This window comes from Triturus cristatus, chromosome 2_1, assembly GCF_964204655.1.
Source record: "Triturus cristatus chromosome 2_1, aTriCri1.1, whole genome shotgun sequence".
NCBI classification, from domain to species: Eukaryota; Metazoa; Chordata; class Amphibia; order Caudata; family Salamandridae; genus Triturus; species Triturus cristatus.
The window spans coordinates 464,156,897-464,177,961 of record NC_140581.1 but is presented as its reverse complement, the minus strand read 5'-3'; the positions used below and the strand labels follow the sequence as shown (position 1 = coordinate 464,177,961).

The 21,065-nt window shown below is 45.3% G+C and overlaps 1 protein-coding gene and 1 long non-coding RNA gene across 5 annotated transcripts in view; one reads left to right on the top strand and one right to left on the bottom strand.

Moving 5' to 3' along the window:
• LOC146865482 (uncharacterized) overlaps nt 1-10,255 on the bottom strand; it is a 55,333-nt gene extending 45,078 nt beyond the window's left edge. Inside the window, exon 1 of the long non-coding RNA XR_014970318.1 lies at nt 10,018-10,255. This is a non-coding gene — a long non-coding RNA (uncharacterized LOC146865482). The remainder of the gene's footprint in view (nt 1-10,017) is intronic.
• The window catches only part of IQGAP2 (IQ motif containing GTPase activating protein 2), a 1,048,054-nt gene continuing 1,036,234 nt past the window's right edge, over nt 9,246-21,065 (top strand). The window contains exon 1 of one of the 4 annotated variants that reach the window (XM_085632282.1): nt 9,246-9,552. In XM_085632282.1, the coding sequence (XP_085488408.1) occupies nt 9,504-9,552 (49 nt within the window). In that variant the 5' untranslated portion in view covers nt 9,246-9,503. The remainder of the gene's footprint in view (nt 9,553-21,065) is intronic. The other 3 variants (XM_085632281.1, XM_085632284.1, XM_085632283.1) reach the window with 3 other exon arrangements.

The following is a 21,065-nucleotide window of genomic DNA, read 5'->3' as shown; positions in this document are numbered from 1 at the left end:
CTCGCATTTACGGACGAACATATAGCGTCAATCCTATCAGGCCCTTCTTTACTACCTAATGCTCCCTTAAATGGGGCTCCATCTGCCCGTGACGAATGGGAGAAACTATCCAACACTAGGAAAAGACAAGTGAGGATAGCACTCCATGGAGCCCTGATGACAGAATATCTTAGGGCAGGGGCAGCACCTGCCAGCCTTCTAGTGCGTATAGAACCTAAAATCTTTTTGGAAGACAAGAAATTCCGGGTGGACTGGAGCTACATAGCGAACAAGTGCACCCGGGACTGGCTTGTCTTGATAATCAACACGGCCAAGAGGCTCAGTGACGAGCTCCTCAAGGAGATCTTAGAGTTAGAGGAGACCATAAAGGCAGACACAACTATCACTGACACAAAAGAACAGCTGGCCAGAATTCAAGAAGACCTAAATGAATATCAAGCATATATGGTCAACCAAAAGATTAAGGGACTCAGACGTAATCTAGACAGGTTTACCCATGAATGGGCGTTTCCATATGTTGAAGATCAACACTATCAACAGACCCAACCCCAACCAACATTCCAACCAGGTGGGAGAGGGGGACGTCGTCAGGGGAGAAGAGCTCCAAATAACTGGACATTTGAAAATACCAGCAGTGAGGAAGATGAGACCCCGGCTCAAGCATCCACGTCTAACCAGAGGGTTAGATTTAATCCCCAGGACAAAACCAATGAGGATTTGGGAGCAATGTTTAGGGTTTTTTTAGGACAGCAAACACAGAACCCGATGGACCAACGAGGGGCCAGTTACAGAGGTCGGGGACGCGGTCGGGCCCGCCAGAACCAGAACTCCACCTGGCAGCCATTCTCCCCCAGGATTACACGCAGCAGAGGCAGAACACCCCTATAACTGCAACTAACAATATAGTAGTCAATCTTTCAAAATACCAACTTACTGATACAGAACTTGCAGTACTAAATAAAGGACTAGGGTTTGTACCCACTCCCCGTCACGATGGGTTCCAACTCCGGGCCGAGCTTCATGGTTTGATGAGGAAAATTAAACTCAAAAAATTTTTTGAGGGGAAAGAACAGGAAAATATGTCGGTGTTTTCAACAAATCTGCGCCGCCCCTCTCAGTTCTGCCCGCCCAACAGTGCAGTGGGCCCCGAAACATTAGTGTTCGAACAGAAGGTGCTACAGGATATCCTTCAGTTGGAACAAAACATGCAAACTCCAACACATAGCAATATGAGTTATGTGGATTGGCAAGCACTGAGGAGCATACAGAACAACCAATCCATCACTATCAAGCCGGCCGACAAGGGCGGGGCTTTGGTAGTGATGGACACACAAGACTATGACATCGAAGTGGCCAGGCTCCTGGGTGATCGTAACAACTATCGACCCTTGGCACGGGACCCCACCAACGAACTACAAGTGATGATCACTCAATTAGTGACGGAAGCCAAGGAAAAGAAGTGGGTGACATATAGAGAAGCTGAATTCCTGATCAATTTAAAACCAAGGGTTCCGGCGTTCTATATAGTCCCCAAGATTCACAAAGTACAACGCCCTCCCCCGGGTCGCCCCATAGTATCGGGCATTCAGTCCCTACTGGAACCACTATCCCAGTTTTCAGATTTTTTCCTGAGAGAATGTGTCATTACTCAACCCTCATACGTCCAAGATACAACGGATGTTTTGAGAATTCTGGAAAATGTATCATACAACCCTGATAACCATTATCTCGTCACTATAGACATAGAATCTCTATATACGAGTATCCCTCAGGAGGCCACGCTGGTGGCAGCAGCACGAGCCCTGAGAGATTCCGAATGGTTTTATGATACACCACAGACCTTTGTTCTCCAGTGTGTTGAGATTGCCCTAACAAGGAATTTTTTTGCATGCAAGGAACAGCTATACCTCCAGGTATCCGGGACATCGATGGGGGCTACCTTTGCCCCAAGCCTGGCATGTATCTATGTGGGCCAATTTGAGGCTTATTACATCAACCCAGATACCAATCCCTTCCAGAGGAACATTGTCCTCTGGAAGAGATACATAGACGATGTGCTATGTATCTGGAAAGGCTCAGAAGAGAGACTCAACGAGTTTCTCACGTGGCTCAACGGCCTTGATGGATGTTTGAAATTTACATGGTCAGTGAGTAGTACAACTGCAGTATACCTGGACCTTGATATACAGGCCGAAAATGGGGGTCTGACTACTACGGTCCATCAAAAACCAACGGACAAAAACTCCCTACTGCACTACAGATCATTCCACCCTAGAGCACTCAGGGATAACTTGCCCGTGGGGCAGTTTCTGAGGTATCGCCGCAATTGTTCCAATTTACAACACTACTCTGAGCAATCCCAGGTGCTAGCCACTAAGTTGAGGGACCGGGCATACCCAATTAAGGTCATCAAACAAGCAAGAAAGCGAGCTTATAATACCCCGCGCGCTGCTTTATTAGAAAAAACCCCTAAGAAAAGCAGCGACTGCATTCCAGTAGTGACTACTTTTGGTCCACTCTCCACTAAAATTCGACAGACCATTCGCAGACACTGGCATCTGCTAAGTACTGCGAACATGCAAATGCCACCTCCCCGCTTCGCATTCAAGCGATCAACGAACATCCGTGATCGTCTGGTCCATACAAGACCAAGACAGGACCCCCGTGAGACCAACATTCCGCAGGGACATTACCCATGTGGGAGCTGTTCTGTGTGTGCGTTTACATCTGCCACTAAAAGTGTAACTCTTGCAAATAACACCACCTGGTTTTTAAACCAGTTTAGCAATTGTAACACAACTAATGTTATTTACAGACTGACATGCCCCTGTGACCTCCACTACATTGGCCTCACTAGCAGGAAGGTCAAAATCAGGATACAAGAACACCTGAGTACATTACGTGCAGGGAGACTAAGTACCAGACTGGTGCAACACTATCAGTCCCAAAAACATATGCCAAAAGATGTACGGTGGGTGGTCCTTGAAAGGGTGAAGGGGGACCTTTTCAATATGGAGACCAGATTAAGCACCAGGGAAGCACGCTGGATTTACCAGGAAGGGGTGGACAAAAATGGACTTAATGACCTTATTGAGTGGAATAGGGTAAGTGTATAGTCCATCAATCTCCTATACAGCCAGATAAAACTAGCTTGCGGTGGTATGCCAGAAATTTAGGTCCAGGCCCAACCTCGACCAAGGAGTAGAAACAGCAAGGGACTACCAGCGGACAACCTGTAAAAGAGAACTCTGTACCTCGTGGTGAGACAGGTCCGACTGATAGCTAGAAAAGAAATAGTTGTGATTGTGAAGTAAAATCTGGTAAAAATCTACAGAGCTACCTATTTAGAGTGATAGAGACATAGCTCTATTCCACCCCCCCAGGAACGAATAGTGGGCTGACAGGTTATGGACACCAGTCCAAGATGGCGGCGACGCATGACACAGATAGGAGCACCACATTAGACACTTCCTGAGCAGGGCGGTTCCCTTCCGGGTTAGTACACGAGTTGAACCAGGTGTATTTAATCCCAGGCAACAGCGCACCGGGTTGACGCGGTGCTGAGCTAACGCCGGACGCACAAGTGACTAAGGTGGGTGCTGCAGCAAGAGATACTAGTAAAGCAGGGACTCTGTGAATTCTTTAATCAGCTGGAACTTTTTAATTAGCTGGAAGCATGAGTGGTGATTTTGGGGCTACAGAGTGCGAGACGGGAGGGTCTGCAATATCTCGAGGGGGTCCCTTTCCCAGCCCTTATTTTAAATACAACCTCCGAAAACACAATGATGATGGTTTGAGTAGCGAAGATACAGCGTCTCATTACAGCCGCAATTTGAGACGCCGTAACACATTGGGGAGACTGGAAAACTGTAAGACAGGGAGGCGCCATTGATACTAGTAAAATGAGGCGCAAAACCGAAGGATATACGGACAGTGAGTTACGATATGCCCAAATCCATAATAACAGACTCACGATCCATGATTATGTGTTACAGGCTCACAGTAGGAGCCGTCCAGAAGAGCCCAGAACGAATGCAGTTTATCGCATACCAGAGCTCCAGGGTAAAGGTATACCCGTCCTGGGTCAAATTCCGGTAAATGACATGGCCTATACGCTACGAGGGGAATAATATTCTTTGCCCATTTGCCAATTGATGTCGTTTCGTGTTGTTGTTTGTCTCTCTACCCTTTGTCTCTTACAGAAGTTTTTACGAAAAGACAGGCGGAAATGCAGGGTTGAGAAAAAAACCCCACGCCCTGATGAAATTGCCATGAGTGTACCCAAAGGCAATGAAACATGTCGGCATTTTAAATTGAAGTAGACACACAGCACGGAATAAAATTGTAAGCCAGTGTGTACTAGTTCACTTTTATATATAAGTTGTGGGGATTCCTTGGTGCACACAATTTGGCACTATACCTTTCTTTACACACACCTTAGCACTCTCTAGGTTGTTACCTATTTCTCTTCCCTTACACTCAATTTGTTTTCGGAACGAGGGCTGCTGATGATGAGACCTTGAGGCAGCAGGCGAGTACCTTCCTGCTTAAACCTCCATGGTGGTGCTACCGTGAGGCTCCCTCGTTCCTTTCCTACACTTTTTCACTTCTATTGGGTGTTTTAGAGACAGACATTTGGGATCAATGAGACAATTGTACCTCATATGAATTTCTTCTTTTCTTTTCTTTTTCTAAATAGGTGAAATCATACCCATAAGCAGCGTTGATGGTGTAACCACATGCTCAATAGTTTGTCTTAAATATAAGACTAAGGGTATAGATGCTTGACTGGTCTTTCACCTTGGGAACAGGTCACTTGTTGTATGAAACGTTTGAGTGGGGGATGACCTGTTCTCTGCCCCTATAGCTCCAATTTGTGTTGTGGGGGTGTCCCACTGGACCACCAGGGATGAGGCGCAGGCAGGAGCCTGTGGGTGGAGGAGGGCCTTGAACACCTACCTGCACAGGGCAGCAGCACAACAACGGAGCTGCTGGGGGAGAGAGCAGGTCTCTGATCCAGGCGTTGGCATTGGAGAAGGATTCAGGGAGCTTGTTGGAAGACCATTGTACTTCTCAGTACAGTCCTGTTGTGAAGATTTGTAGATGGTGTTTCTGTAGTGGAGTGGGATGAGTATGCTGCAGTTGATAAGGGCATGTTTGGTCCAGGTGATTGGCATGTGCTTGTCTACTATGATGTCACTGAAGCTGAAGAAGATTGAGTCCATTAGGTGTCTGGTGGCTTGTGCAGTGCCTTCCACTCACTGAATAACACCGAGGTTGGACAGGCCTTCAAGGAGGTTGGTCATTTTCTGACGTATGAGGTCCTACAGGTGGTAGTTGAGGTCACCAAAGAGGATGAAGGCATTGGAGTGAAGAGTAATGACAGTGAAAAAATCCACGATGGTGCTGCTGAAGTTGTGAAAGCGTCTGAAATAGCAGGTGGTACAGAACAATGGCCTTTCAGTGTTTGGTGCGGGGCACAGCAGCAGTGCTGGGAGATTAGACTGGGATTTAGGGCGCAGAAGGTTGCAGTGGAGTAGCGAAAGGAGGAGATGGGTGGGAGGAGGACCAGAGATCTTGGCGCTGAGTGCAGGGGTATGTGGGCTAGCCTTTGGTATGCCTTCAGCATACCAGAGCATGCCCACTGCATACCTCCACTGCACATCCGCATTACAACCACCATTAATTGAAGACAGTTTTGGCAGGAAACTTGCTCTGCAGATGTTAAGATATCCAGTGATGCCACTTACTGTGCAGATGGATGATGGAAAATGAGTTCTCCTGCTTGGCTTCTTCTTCTAAAGACAGGTTTTTTGCTGATGGCTCAGAGATCATCCTAATTCTGAAATACTCCAAGGATGGGAAATTTATCTTCATGCATGCCTTCTTCTATTAAAGGCGGTTTTGGGAGCAAGCCAGTAATGTTGCTTCCTGTGCAGACGTATGATGGGAAATCCAGTGATGTCACTTCCTGTGTAGGTGGATTATAGGAGATTAGTCCTCTTGCCTAGCTTCTTCTTCTTAAAACAGTGTTTCTGCTGAGGTACAGAAATCATCCTACATCTGAAATACTCCATGGACCTAGACTGCTCAGGACTTAACCTCCGCTTCTCCTTTATCCTGAGTAACCACCAGAAATGTCAGATCTTCCAAAACTGAAATCTTAACCTGCAGAATATGGAAGAACTACCAACCTGCCACTGTCTGACCCTAGTTATCACCACCAGCACCATGAGCTGAAATAAGAATTCTGGGCATGATCATAGATTCCAGTCTTTCCCAAATGCACCAAATGAACCAAGTCACAAGACTTCCTGCATTTTGTAAAGTCTTTGATTCCTCTTTCCTCATCTAGGATTCTCACAGATGTTTCAGGCCACCATCACCCTTGTCATGACTTGTTTAAGCTACACAAATGTTCTCTACATAGGGGCTCATTTTACTCCTCCAAAGACTGCAAATTATCTAATATGTGGCATTAAGACAACTCCTACTCCTTCGCCTATGGCAACACATCACATCAGTGCTCCAATAGCTTCACTGATTCCAAAGGGCGAGACACTCAATCTACAAAGCTCTCTGCATTTCCCACGTGGCCATCTACGACAAGAGCATAATCTTCATGCAAGAAAATCTTCAAAAATACTAACTGAATAGAACTTTTTGACTCTGGACTGACGCTTCAGCTGATCCTCGCCTACAGGCAGAAATGGACCAGTGGAACATAATTCTTCTTACAAGCAGCAAAATGATGGTATCTCGTTATGGAAAAGACAAAAAATATCAAAAATATCTTAAAATCAGGAAGGTGGTTAAGATGTAACTTTCCCCAAACAGAATGTGCAGGATCACACCTCCTTATAAACAGATCCATTTCTAAACACAAATATATCAGATGCTTTGGACAATGCCCACCCAAGAATTGGAATCTGCCACCCCCACATGGAAAAAAAAGACAACATTACCTTATGTCCTATGTCAGCTATCCTTGGAATATGTAAAGAAGATATAAGGATACACTGAACAAAACATTTTTGGGACATTTTGATTATTTGCGGTTCTGATGAAGCATGATTTTACAAAATAAAATCCTGCTTGATTAAATCTACTCATGTTTTGTCTTCCTAATAACACAATCACTAATAGCGTGGAAAATTATTCAAGTGGGTGACACATTTTTAGTATAATAGGTGCGACACAAAGCACACGTTGGAAGTTTTAGTAAAAATGTGAAATGAAGCACAATATGTGTAGATAAATTAAAGTAGCAGTAAACGTGTGGAGAGCATGAAAATTAACTTTCTTTATGCAAACTGAGACATTTACGTGAGAGAGAGCAATGGGAAACAATAATAATAGAAAAATGCATATGAAAATGTTATGCATAGACGCTTATTTTCTATTCATGTAATGTAAGAGAGACATATTATTTAATCCCATGGTTAATTAGAATAAGCTTTGTGGAGGTAATAGAGAAGTGAAGATTCAGCTGTAATGATGAACATTTATGAAAATATTGTGCTAACATAAATGTATTTTAATTTCTTAGAGCAGAGTGCAATTGTCCTGAGATCTTTGCACTTCATCGGCGGATGTGTTGCTTTAGCTATACCTTTTGGGCACGAGGTTAGCAACCTTTCTCATTGCACGCTGTGCGGGGAGTCTCTAGGCTCATACGAGATTGAATTTCATACTGACAATTGCAATGAAATTTTTCTCTTTGTCTCCCTCTCACTCTCCACTCAAATGCATGTTATTGACATTGTGCTGAATTATAACAAATTGTTTCTTATATTGGTGATTTATCTGTAACATTTGTTTATGAAGAAACAAATGATATTTGCTAATGTGCACATGTAGTGACCATTCATATTCTGAAGAACTTATATAAAAGTGACTTGACAAGCATTCAGAGTTTGTCGTCATTATTTTGAGGATTTATACAGTTGTTGTTACAGTAAAGTATTTCCTTTCTTAGGGTCCTCATCAGGGGAATATTATCCGTCTTTCCATTACCAAGTCCCTATTAGATCTAAGGAGGACCTGTTGTTGTAAGTGGTTATTGAGCTCTCATGAGCCTGAACTGCTAATCATAAAAGAGTCTAGTAGGTATAAAATTAGAAATATTATTTAGGATGAGTAAAGTTTTCTCCCACTTCTGTGGCAACAGTTCCAAGGTCTCATGTTTGTGTATGTGTTCACTGGGAGGTTTGTGATTTTCACTGTGTATATTTTAAAGTGATGTATTGTTTTATGTTCTCTGGGCAGCCGTTGAAAAGAGAAATATGAAAACAGATAGATATACCTGTTTTGATATATGAAAACTAATATATTTAAAACAAGTTAATGGTTGTTGTGTGTTAGTGGTTTTTAGAAATCATTTTCCTTTAAAGATTTATGTTTTTTGAGTAGGAGAAGATTCACACATGTTTGAGCGATCATTTATAGGCCCTTCTAGAATTTAATGTTTAATGAAAACATTATTTGACAATTCCCCTTGAGGAGAGTTTGTTCAACCGACAGATCTGTTTGTAGCTCATAACCTCCACATGGGTGGCAGACAATACAAGGGCAAACCACTACTCGTAATGAACAGTATAAACTAACTTCTCTCATAGGCCACAATCCCCAACCCATACCCTCCCACCAGCACCCCTTGCTTGTCCCTTAATGACATTTATAGTATGAAACTTTCCTTTCTTTAGTCACCTTAGACGGGCTCAGATTAGCTAAATCTGTGGTATGGAAACTAAGTGATATGTGAGTTGGAGGCAGTATGTTTTCTTAAGGGGTGGTCATAGTGGCTCAAAGGTGGGCCTTTGGGATAAGGGCAGGTGTGTAGCCTGATGCTAGTTTTGTTTGCCAGAGTTTTGTCACGTGGCTGATTTTGAGATTTGCAACGTAATTTGTTGAACCTAGCAAAATCAAAAAGCCTTTGCCTCAGAGCACAAATGGCAGAAAAAAAGAATTACATATTTGAACCAATTGCTCGCCTACCCTAAAGAACATTGACAGGTATCCCATGTCCCAAATAATAAACCTAAAAGTCTCGTACCTTAGACCTTCCTCAAAGTGGAGCCTAGATTCTTTGGAAAAAAACGACCACACTTTACAGGCCCAGTCTTTCTGATAGCCCGTCTCGCAGCCAAGGGCAGAGACACCGGAGGCGCGACCGTTCACCCTCGAGCTGCAGTGCCCGCGACTGACAGCAGGTGTCGCTGTGCTGTGCTAACCTGAATAACGGGGCTGTGACTGAGACGCCGTGGGAAGTGCCCGTGTGCCGCTGGCTGAGAGGAGGAGGAGGGTGCTGCCGAGTTCACACGCGCACACGCGCCGCAGGCTCAGCAGAGCTCCGGGAGCAGCGCGGCTCAGAGCGCAACAGGCGGGGGCAGAGCTCGGCGGAGTCCCGGAGAGGACCACGGAGGAGAGCCCGGGACGGGTTTTGGTTGCGGGCGCAGGAGCAGCTGCTGAAGTTTTGGCAGAAGCATCCCCGCGGACACAGAATGCAGCATGAGGAGCTGCGCGCCTCCCTGCTCAGACCACGCTATGGCTGTAAGTAAACCAGATAGTAGGCTGGTGACCCCAGAACAAATGCAGTATTGTATCTCTGCATTATCGAAAAGAGTCTGTGGTTTTAGTTTGTGTAAGGGTGTGTTGTTGCACAGCCCAATGTATGAAAGTGGTTTTAAAGGAGTTGTGGCCCCTGTGTGTGCCCTCAAGGTGCGTCTCGTGAAGTCCCGCGGCAAGTCTAGGGGTTCAGCCGGGGGGCTGCTGGTCTGCGGAAGGTCACACGCAGGAAGTCACAGGTGTGCTGCAAGCCGCAGCACACCTGTGACTTCCTGCCTGCAGATCACAGGCAGGTGGGTCTGTAGATTGGCTCTGCAGGCGCGGGGCTCACTCTTCTAGGAGGAGGATCAGCCGGGATCCTTTAAGTTGTGTGATGCTGTGGGGGCGAGGGAGCTTTGCAGAAGAGTTAAATCCCCCCCCCCCCCCTCCGTGGGTGGAGGCACCGCTCACCTGACCTGGGCATCCGGTGTGTGATCTCCCAGGGCGCCCGCGGCAAGTCACACGTGCGATCCCCGCCGGAGGTCCTCGCTGTGGGGCTCCCTCTTAGGTTCAGGTGAACCCTGCAGCTAAACCTGTTGGAAGAGACGCTGCTCACCAATAGCTTTAGAACATATATAAAAATGTTGGTCCAGGCTGATCCTCCTATCTGCACCTTGCGATAGGAAAGCTATGGCTGTCGTGCTGCTTTGAGTGAGTTTTTCGCTGTGGGCGAGGGTTTTTACATGCTCCACTGTCACCCTGAGACAGGAAGCACATGTGCGTGGAGTGAAAGGATGGGGGCCACTTAGTACCTGTAAAGTCTGCTGTGCCCCCACTCCCCCCTGCGGAAGAGCCCCCAGAGCTGCTTCGTGTCACCCGCCCCCCGAGGCAGCCCTGGTTTCCGGTGATTCACGGCTCCGTCTGCCAGCGACACGTCCTCGCGGCCAGGGCTGTCGCCGGAGTTCACATCAAAATAATGACTGCTGCTGGACTCATGCAGCACGCTCAAAAGCCCTCGCCCGCCTTTTTAAATAATGAGCCACGTTTAACATAATTGCCCATGCTTTAATCCAGGGAAGTCAGTCAGTGTCGTGTGTGAAGGAAGACATCACATGCCGCGTGTGTGGGAATGTAAAAGCCACTCCGTATTTTAATCGTGACAGAGTTCGTAGCCTGTGACCCCGGATGCGAACTTAATCACGTTTTTGCATTTTCTCTTGCCCGGTGCTCTTTCTGTCTTCCTGGTGCTCCACGCACAGAAATGTTGTTTCAAACAACCCGTGACAGGGTGTGACAAAACAAACAAAGGCACCCCCCTCCTGTCACCTCCACAGCCAGTGTGGGGACCGGGCGCTGCATGGCCGGCCTGCACCCCCTCTGAGAGGTGATTTGAGAGGGCCCGCCAACGCACAACAGAGCATCATTAAATACTGTCAAGGACAGCAATGGAATGTGTTTTTCATGTCATGCGAGCTATAACCTTTCTGATAAAACCGTAACGCATATGGTTAGCCGCTCCAGTCTTCCCTGTCAGTGAGTGAGAGTTTAGCAGGCCGACGTGTTCATGGTCACTGAGAGGGAGCCTCGGTGACCAACACAAGTTCCTGCAGAGGTTGGGGTTGAAAGGCCTTCCTGTCAGACCCCGAGTAAGGATATCGCCTGGTAGGCAAGAAACGTGTTCATGTCTCTGAAACCGGAACATTATTCGACTTGAACTAAAGCCCCTTTTCTGGGAGCGTGCAGCCGTTGCTGTTCCAGCACCTGGTGCCAACACCCAGGAGGTGTGGAGTAACATTTTACGCACAAGGCCCTCGCCCTAGAGAAGTTAATAGCTGAACTGGGGTTAAAGTCAAGCACGTGGCTGACATGATGCTGAGTATGTCGGTCCAGAGTCCGAGCACGGCCAGGAAGTGATCTGAAGGGCTGTGTTTAAGAAAGGCAGACACCCAGTATTTTTGTTTTGTGCAACCCAGATTGCATCAACACGCCAACTTCGATCACCTGAATACAGAGACATGGTCTGTTGAAGGTCATTTAACTTCTATGACATTGAAGTTTCTGCTTCACTGTCATTGGAGGGTGACGTGTTTGCTTGTTGTGGGTTATTTTATTATTCACCTTCAGAATGCCATTGTAGAGTGCCCAGCTTGCCAGTTATTCGATGATGCTTCTGTACTTTTTCGATGCAGTGTACTTTGATGCAGGCTGCACGTTATTTTGCGGTGCGCCTATTTACTGTCTTTGTAGGGGGTCCTGCTTGCTGCAGTTCTATTATGATGTGCATTTACAGTGTTATTGTACTGTGTTCTGCTTGCTGGCTATGAGTTGTCTGGTGATGTGCTTTTACAGTGTATTGCAGGGTGCTGTGTGGTTTATTTCATGATTCTTCGATTCCTATGTATGGCAGGGTGCTCTACTTGTGGGTTATTTTATGGTGCATCTGGAGTTTGTCGTTCTTGTGCTTGCTGTCTGTTTGTTCTTTTATGATGTACCTGTACATTGTCATAGCAGAGAGCTCTGTTTACTGGCTTTCTTATGATTTGTCTATGATGTACCTGTGCACTGTGAGCTTGTTGTAAGTTCTTTTGTAATACACCTATTTACTTTAGTTGGAGGGTCCCCTGGTCGCGCGTTATTTTATGACTCCTCTTTATACCGTTCTTACAGGTTGATGTGACTGCCGGTTGTATGTAGTTTTTCATTTTTTTTTTTTAAGTGTCTGAGTGCTTTGCATGGTAGATGTGGTTTATTTTACGATGCATCGATACAGCGCCATTGCGAGGTGTTCCTCATGTTTGTTCTTTTATAATGGTACTTTGCTGGTTATTGGTAATTTTATGATGTTTTTGAAGAGTGCTCTACTTGCCTGTTGCGTGTGCTCTTGAGCCGGGTGCTTTGCTTGCTGGCTCTGTATTCTGTTTTGATGCACTTGTTCAGTGTCATTGGAGGGTACTCTGCTTGCCTGATGTGGGTTATTTTGTGCTGCACCTGTACAGTTTAATGCATGGTGCTATTTTTCTTTCTCTGAGTTCTTTAGTGATGCACCTGTGCTGTGTGCGTTCCTACTTGGCTTTGTTCTTCTGTGAGGCACCTGTACAGTGTATCTACTTGGTGCTCTGCATGTTGGTTGTGGGTTCTTTTGTGATACCCCTGTTCAGTGTGGTTGCAGAATGATCTGGTTGTGGTTCTTTTATTATGTCCTTGTGAATTGTCATTGCAGGGTATCCTGCTCGCTGGCTGTGAATTATTTAGAGATGGATCCGTACATGGCCATTGCAAGGTGCTGAGCTCGCTGGTTTTGGGTTCTTCTATGACGTACCTATACATTTCATTGCCGGGTTGCCTACTTCCTTCTCAATGATTTCTCCTGAAATGGCAGTCTTTCTATAAAGTGTCCTTTATGATAAGTACACTTCAATGTACTCAAATGCGTTTACCTAGGACATGCCCATCGTTTACAAATGTGTTCCTCATCACAGTAAGAGCTCCTTGTATCCGTACTGTTTATCACTTGCGCTCCTAGAAGCAATTTAGTTCTGCAGTGCTTTCTGTTCAGAGCCAGGAAAAAAGTAGGACTTTGGAAATACCTACATTCACCCCGTGCCTGGATTCTGGGTAGAAGGTAGAGGTGGGCGAGCAAACAAATTAACAAGGAGAGCCGAACTCGGGGTCTGGCTGGGCTCTAAGAGCCCGTGCATGAGCCGAACCCCGAAAAGGCTTGGTATGCAAACTGTGTAACGAACCCCAATATAAAAATAAGAGACTCTAAACCCCCCCCCCAACTGTATTTCTTTAACACGCAGAAGATTTTTAACTATGTAAATCCTATAATATCACTGCATTGAGAGGCATGTTCTGTTGTATGAGTTTTATAAAGCGCTCTTTCACCAGGGAGGTTTCTTGGCGCTGGACAGTAGAAGATAACATACCGCTAGAGAAAATGTAATCATAGGCGTGTCGAAAGAGCCAAGTCTTCCAGAGTTTGCGAGAATGCATGTATTTCATGGTAGAGCTAATCTCTGGGGGCATGGAATTCCAAGTCCGAGGGGCCAACACCGCAAATCTAGACCCACCTATTCTCTTTGGGTTGAATGGGGGAATTCTGGGGAAGTTTTTGTGCCTCGACCTGAGGTTACAGTCCAGTACATATTATTTTTAACTCAAGATGATAGAAAGACAGGACATGTTCTGTTTAGGCATTTACTAAAAGTGACAGTTTTTAAACATGAACTTAAAAACAGTCATGACCCCCACCGCACCATGATAAAAATGCCAGTAGTGAATTAAGAAAGTATACAAAAAAGTGATGGATGGAATGTTTGAATTAATCTCAGCCACAGTAATTACTCGGGCGGCATCCCAGTCCAGTATTCTTTTGCACACAGTGCCACCTCAGTTTGGACACAGCCATATGCAAAGCAATCTTGACCCTGCTCCAGTAGGAACAGTTCAGCTCTAACTATTAGGTGAGGTCCTCCCTGAACCGAAACACAAGCAACCAAAGATCGGTTTCACCCTAAAGTTTATCAACCAGTTTTAGATTGCTTCCTTCGACACAGTGTGCACAGGAACCACACCTGGGCATTGCCGACACACTAAAGTTTACAAAAAAGCAGCCAATGGAATGCTTGAATTAATCTCAGTCACTGGATATTACTCGGGCCGCATACCAGTCCATCGTAATTTTGCACTCCATGCAGTCTCAATTCGGACCCAGCCATATGCACATTAGTCTCGAATTAAGAGGCACGTCCGTTGTCATGTGCACCGTAGATGTGGGGCAGGTTTTTACATGGAGAAGCATGATAGTCTATTTAAATCGGATGCAAGAGAAGTTCTTGTATAGTACACAGCGTGAACTTACATATTTCAAAGTGCTCTCAAAAGCAAAAAAAGGAACCATGGTTAAATAAAATATTTGCCTAGAATCACACAATTAGGTCAAGTGGGGAAAATGGGAAAAATCCAAGGATTTCCTCTTTCACATTGTGCCACTCAGCCACTGGACGGATAGGTCTTTCTCTCTCCTGTTTTAAATGAAAGCTTGATGTTTGGAGCAGGACTTCGAGGTCATGGACTTTTCGGTTTGTGTCTGCTGACTGCAGGGAACTAGTTCCCTTGCCCAAGAGAGTTTTTGGGAAGTCTGAAGTTTGCAGAGGGGTTCGCCTTCCATGTGGAACCAATCTCTTGACATGGTCGAGGTGCAATCCAGCAGGTGCAGGGTGGCTGTCACAGGTACAGAGCTTAGCACCTATTTTCGTGGACAAGGGCCTCTTCTTGATTTCATGTTGAATCTAAGGTTCTGGTGTCCGGCGTGCCCCTTAAATCCTGGATTTTGGGGGTGTTAGTGGATGTGAAGACTAGTAGCCAATGGGCATCTAGTCCTGCGGCTAATCCGCCCTAGTAGGGACAACATCCTGTGGGTGTGTCACTAAAACTAGTCAGAACCTGATTTCTAGCCTAAATTCAAGATGAGCGAAACCATCTTTGACTGTACACCTCAGCTGCAACACCCTAGAGGTGTAGTCAGGGAGGTGGACGCCTCCTGCAAAGCTAATTTCCCATCTGCCTGTCAAAAACTGTGCCTTTGAGGTGCACCGCCTCACCGGTCTTAATAACTAGCCATCCTCTGTGAGCGGAGGTATCACCTCCTGCTCACACAGGTCTTTGTCTCTGGCCTTTGGAAGTGGCACACACTCCCCAGCATGAGGTCAGACTTTTGTCTTGGCGGCAAATCTTCGAAAAAGTCGGCCAAGGCACGAGAACACTGGGTTAACTTGGTGGACTCTGTCTAAAGTGCCACCTAGATACATGCTGGTTGAACCGCAACACCACGGTCATGTCGGGGATTAAAAAACACTGTGTTTGACACTAAACATTAAAGAAATCGCCCGTGCCATTATGGAGATGGGCAGATAGGTAATGCAAATATGCCAGCCCATGTTATCCGATGGACAGCTGACCACTTTCGGTAGAATTACGTTTACAGTGCTACCACAGGGCAATATATGCTTCCACATATACTTTCACACATACAATATAATGCACCCTGCCTACCTAGGAGGCCTTACCTTAGGGGTGTCTGACATATATTAAATGCAGTGAGGTGACCCTGTCACACATGGTGTGTGCAGGTTAGAACTTGAGCAGGCAGGATGCTTGTGCAGGGTTGACATGGAGACTTCGATTTCAATCCGATAACTCAGGATGGTACAATGTGCTGCAGTCCTGATACCCCTTTTACATCCCTGCCCTGGGTACAATATACTTGGGCCTTACAGTGTCTAAAAGTACTTGCCAAGTGGGTGTACCAATTCACATTTATAGCTGAAGGGAAAGAGCACAGGTGCAGCGCATGGTTAGCAGGACCCAGCACACTTTGCGATCAACTACCACAGCATCTAGAAGCAAAAAGTGAGAGGGAGGGTAGTTGAAAATTACTTTTGCTATTGTGGTTCATGGGGGCTACTGTTGATTCTCCAGCACCACATGGGTTTCCAAGGCACAATGTTGAACTGGTTTGTCCCTTTTTTATCGACTTGACCACCAGCGTTAAAGATTGGCCGTCTCTCGTCGACTTCATCTGTAGTATCTTGTGATGTCCCCAAGGGGACTCCATAGGGTACATAATAATATACTAAAACGTGAAGCGCTCCTCCCAATTGGAGTGGGAGTTGTAGCCCTCACCGTGACCTGCTGTTTCGGTGCGAGGAGAATCCTTATGATGAAGCATGCCAACTCAGGTGGGTGAGAGATTTCGTCCTATTAAAGGAATACTCCTCTGACACTTCAGGTTTTAAGTATCTACTTTCTTTAGACGTTGGTATTTTGTTGTACGTAATGATGACCACCAGGTTTCCATACTAGCTCCTTTTGCTTTTCAATCTTTACCTTGAGCTAGTGAGCTTGAGCTGTGGTGCTACAGAGGGTGTTCTTTACTGGTATGATGACGATGCCCATGTCGTCATTGAAACTTCCTCAATAAAAGAAATCGTAATTCTGCATACAGTTCTTATCAAGCTGTACACTTGTAAGCAGTGGCATCACTAGGGGAGTGCTGGGGGTGCGGACCTCACCGGGTGACACCAGCACACGGGGTGACACCAACCTTGTTACGCTGTGTTGGCTGCTTGCCAAACTTTGCAGCCTTGCCTCTGCCTCCAGTCCTTTCAATATCAACTTCTGGGTCGCTCCAATGTGGACTTCCTCTCTCGCGCTCCGGTGGACTCTTGGTCTGGTAGGGGAGTACTGTAAGCCAGGATAAGGCCATGGGCACTTGTGGCGGGAGCCCCGGGGGCACCAAGGAGTCCTGCTTCCTGGTCTCTTCCTCTGTTGCCAGTGTAATACTTCCGGTGCAAGGGGGGGGGAGGAGGGACTTTAAATTCCGATGGCGCGGAACTTCGGAGGGGAACTCGGCTGTAAGGAGGTGAGAGCAGAGGAGGACAACACGGAGGACGCGGTAGCGGATGCTACGGAGGAGAAAGCGGTGGGAGAGCAACCAGCGCGACCAGAGGTCGGCGGATCCAGAAGGGACACCCTGACCAAGGACGTGGATGAACGTGAGGTTTGCAGGAGCCAGGATGACCACCGGGAAGGCGTGCCGGACGAGGTGGCCATGGCTCTGTCACATAGGAGGTCCATGGGGTAAGTCGTGAGGGGGTGACACCATAAGTTACCCGCACTCGGTGACACCAACCCTAGTGATGCCACTGCATGCAAGAGAAATAACTGCCCAAAGCCCAACACATTATTCTTTACTGTTATTGTTAATATGTGGTATATGTCTACAGCGCCCACATTCTCGAGTTGCCCAGCACTACAAAAAGCTCATGGAAAAAAAGAACGAAGGCACACTTGTTCACTGTACTCCCTGCACAGCTCCACAAATCGAACCGGACTCCAGCCTGTGATGACAACCTTGGAACTGTACAACAAGCCTTCCTCATGATCTGCAATGGCATGTTAATTGAAGATAGTGCGCGTATAAAAAAAGGCAAATAACAATATTTATTGCCTACACCAGTTTAAAATATCTTCTTGGCAAACAACTTTGACTTCCTTGATCTGATCTAAATCTCTAGATTTTAATAGTTTCTGTGCAAAACCATTGTATGTTTGGAGAGCGCCAACAAAGTGCCGAGGACAGCAGAATGCTCGTGCCAGACTGTAACATCCACAAGGAGGCTTCTTTCCACCATTTTAGAGACAGAAACAATGGTTTCTGTTCTCTTGCAGTCCAGTGTCGTTGCATGCTTATTGAAAAACAGCATGTGTTTATTAATCTTTTTTTTTACGGCAGCCGTTGTCTTGTGTAATTCTAAGTAATAAAGTTCTGGGGTGGAGGGAATTGCCCATGGCCTCATAAATGAACCATAGGACTTGCATGTAGGGCAATGTAGTGTCATTAGTTCTGCGAAACATGAGGGATTGGATTCTTTGTGACAGAACTCGGACAGCTGTCAAGTGCTTAACTAGCCGCTACTGTACGCTTTTCATCCCATTTTGGATATATTCCGCCATTTCATGTTGACTTAGACCCCTTTAAAAATGTATATGGGTAGGCCACAATTACTCACCTGTGTGCTTTGTTAATGTGCTTCATTGTAGGTTGTTCTTCGTCATGCAAATAAGACACTATCCCAAGTGTTGGTGAATTTTAGTTCTATAAAATATTACTCTGGAATCTGTATTAAAAGCGAAGAAGCAAGAGCTGTAAATCAAAGTTAGACTGGAGCTATTCTGTGTGCCTTCAACTGTCTGTCTTTTTTTTTTTTTTTTTTTTTTTTTGTTAGAGTGAAAAAAAATATATATTTTAAGACTCTCATTTTTAGGTCTTTTGACACCTATATATTAATATCTGAGGCCTCTCTTTGGGGAAAAACCATTCCAAGGAAAGGAGCTGAATAATTCCATTCCAATGTAATCGCAGCATTCAGAAATAAAACCGAATGTGCCTACAAAGGGTGAACCCACATCTGGGGTTATTGGAAACATAGGTGCAGACAGTCCACCGTCGACTGTTAAAATAGAGACCACAGAGGAGTAACCCCACTGTCCGGGATGCTCAGACACTGGGGTGAACCAGAACTGTCTAGGAAAGAACAGGGCACTGAACGAAGTGCGAGAGCCCGTGAAGGGTATATGGAACATATATAGTGAGGCACTTGGAATACAGACGGTTACCTGAAATGTGGTGCTTGTCTTTTGTGAAAGGGTGCATCTTCAGTTTCTTTCTGGATTCCAGGAGCCTGTGAACTTCAGACACCTAATTATTATTATTATATTTAATTGGGGACGTCTAATATTACATGCATGTGTAATCTTGTTGGTCAAACAAATGATTCTTAATTGTTATGCTGACTTTCCCCTGTCGTTACCAACGACATCATGCTAATATCAGGTCTCTTTATGTGCAGAGGTTATAAAAGAGTGTGAGTTGCACGTATGCAAAGAAAGAAAACTGCAGATCTTTTGGGGCCTTGTAATCCTGGACCAGTGAGGATACAAGTGTAGTCTGGCAACGGTATCTTAGAGGAGATGTAATCTAGGAATCATTGAAAAAGTGGATTTCTCTCTTTGTGGAGACATTTATTAATATACTAATCCTGTTGATGGGCGATAGAAGGCACCATCTGCAAAAATCCCTAAAGAGTCTTGGCCTAATGTATCAATTATTTTCCCCATTCTGCGTCTATTGATAACATGCGTTAGTACATGTAGGCCTCTGTTCTTTAAATTTAGTAAAGCAAACCCAATTCGTCCATCATCTTGTTGTGTTTCCTATGTTCACCCTAAGTGGCCAGGATATGCCCAGACGTGGGTCCCTCTGTCACTCTGCTACTGGATTCAAGCTAGCCTGGCTGATGAGCAGTGATACCCTGAAACCGGTCCTAGGATGCTTGTTTCCAGTCCAGGGAGGACCTGGCCTGCCAATTCGGGCTGGACTGTTCCCATGAGGAGCAGGGTCAAGACCGATTTCCATATGGCTTGGTCCAAACTGCGGGGATGAAGTGAGCAAAAGAACAATGGATTAAACTTGGATCTGTGACTGGGGATGAGTGGTTGAAAAGTTTCAGCACTCCGCCCATCATCTTGTTGTGTTTGCTTTAAAGTTAGTATTCATTGCCTGAAAAGTGAGCACAGAAAATGGGAATATTAGATGTGATGGGAATTGGGACCCTGTTCATTTTGAGGTGACATGGTATTTCCCCTCTCTTTATTGAAAATATCAGCTTTTGTTTCACATTAGCTTCGAACATATATATTATGTGGAAGGAATCAAATATTTGTTTTATACATTGTAATTTGTAATCTATAATGAACGAATAATGCTCAATTGGATTAAAATGATCCACAATTGGACTGAAAGGTCTTTATGAGTCAATTCTTATGTTGCTTACTAATCTTTAAAGGAAAGTGTTTGCAGCTGTAACACCCCTGCTTTAATGCTCACCCTCCGGCTAAAGTTACACGGGCAAGGAAGTTTCCTAATAGAAGCTGGATGCTAAAGAGGAGGACTGGGAATCAGATCTGTGGTTTGTCAGGTTCATAAGTGTGATGTTGAGGAAACTCCGCGAAAACTGTTTTATCAGCTATTGTGGTTCCTCTGCAAACATAGACTGGGTATTTTTTTAACTTTTAGTTTTAAATCAAATACATATCAACAATACGCAATAGAAGCATCTAAGATTTAGGTATTACAATTATCTGGTTGACAGATCCAGAGATTGCTACCCAGCTTTGTAAATCTTGGACTGTAATATTGAGGCAAAAGCAATGTCCTTTCTTCCCAACATTGCATTTGTGGCAGGATAACCACTTTCACCATCCTCCTGATTTTTCTAAGTCCTTCGATTGTTCCCGAGATAACTTCTTAAGAGCACCCTGTACATTTTGGTCTAGTTTGTACCGGTTGCAATTGTGCAAAAGTGTCAGCAGACTCGTTGCAACATGGTACGTCTTGCAGCCAAATCTCGGTCTTGGGCAGAGGTCCCTTCACCAGCTCGCGGTTACCCTGCTTTTCACTACATGTAATGGCAGGACAATGAATCTTCTGGTGGCGGTGGCTACCCTTGCAATGTATACCACACAGGACCCTCAGTGGGTTTAATTCAGTGTTGGTATTTTGTAATTTCATTCATTACAATCTCCACTTATTGTTATTGCCAGAATGCCTTCAGACCCAGACATGACCATGCCAAATGGAGAAAATCAGCCATGTCTAATGACCGCGGGGCATTCAGGGCTAACTGCGGTGTGAAATCTGTGTAACAAGGCAGATTGATAGTACATACTGTTGAGATATATATGAAGTTAATTCATTTATGCATGCGTTTCATTGATATTGTCATTGTCTGCACAAAGCGTTATTTGGGAAAGTATCTACTCGGGGACAATTTGGCGATCTATGTTAACTCTGACTCCTATCTATAGGAAATAGTCAATACCATCATTTGTTTTTAAAACGCACTTAGTTTTCTCTTTTTTCGTTCAACAAAACATGCATATTCGCAGATACA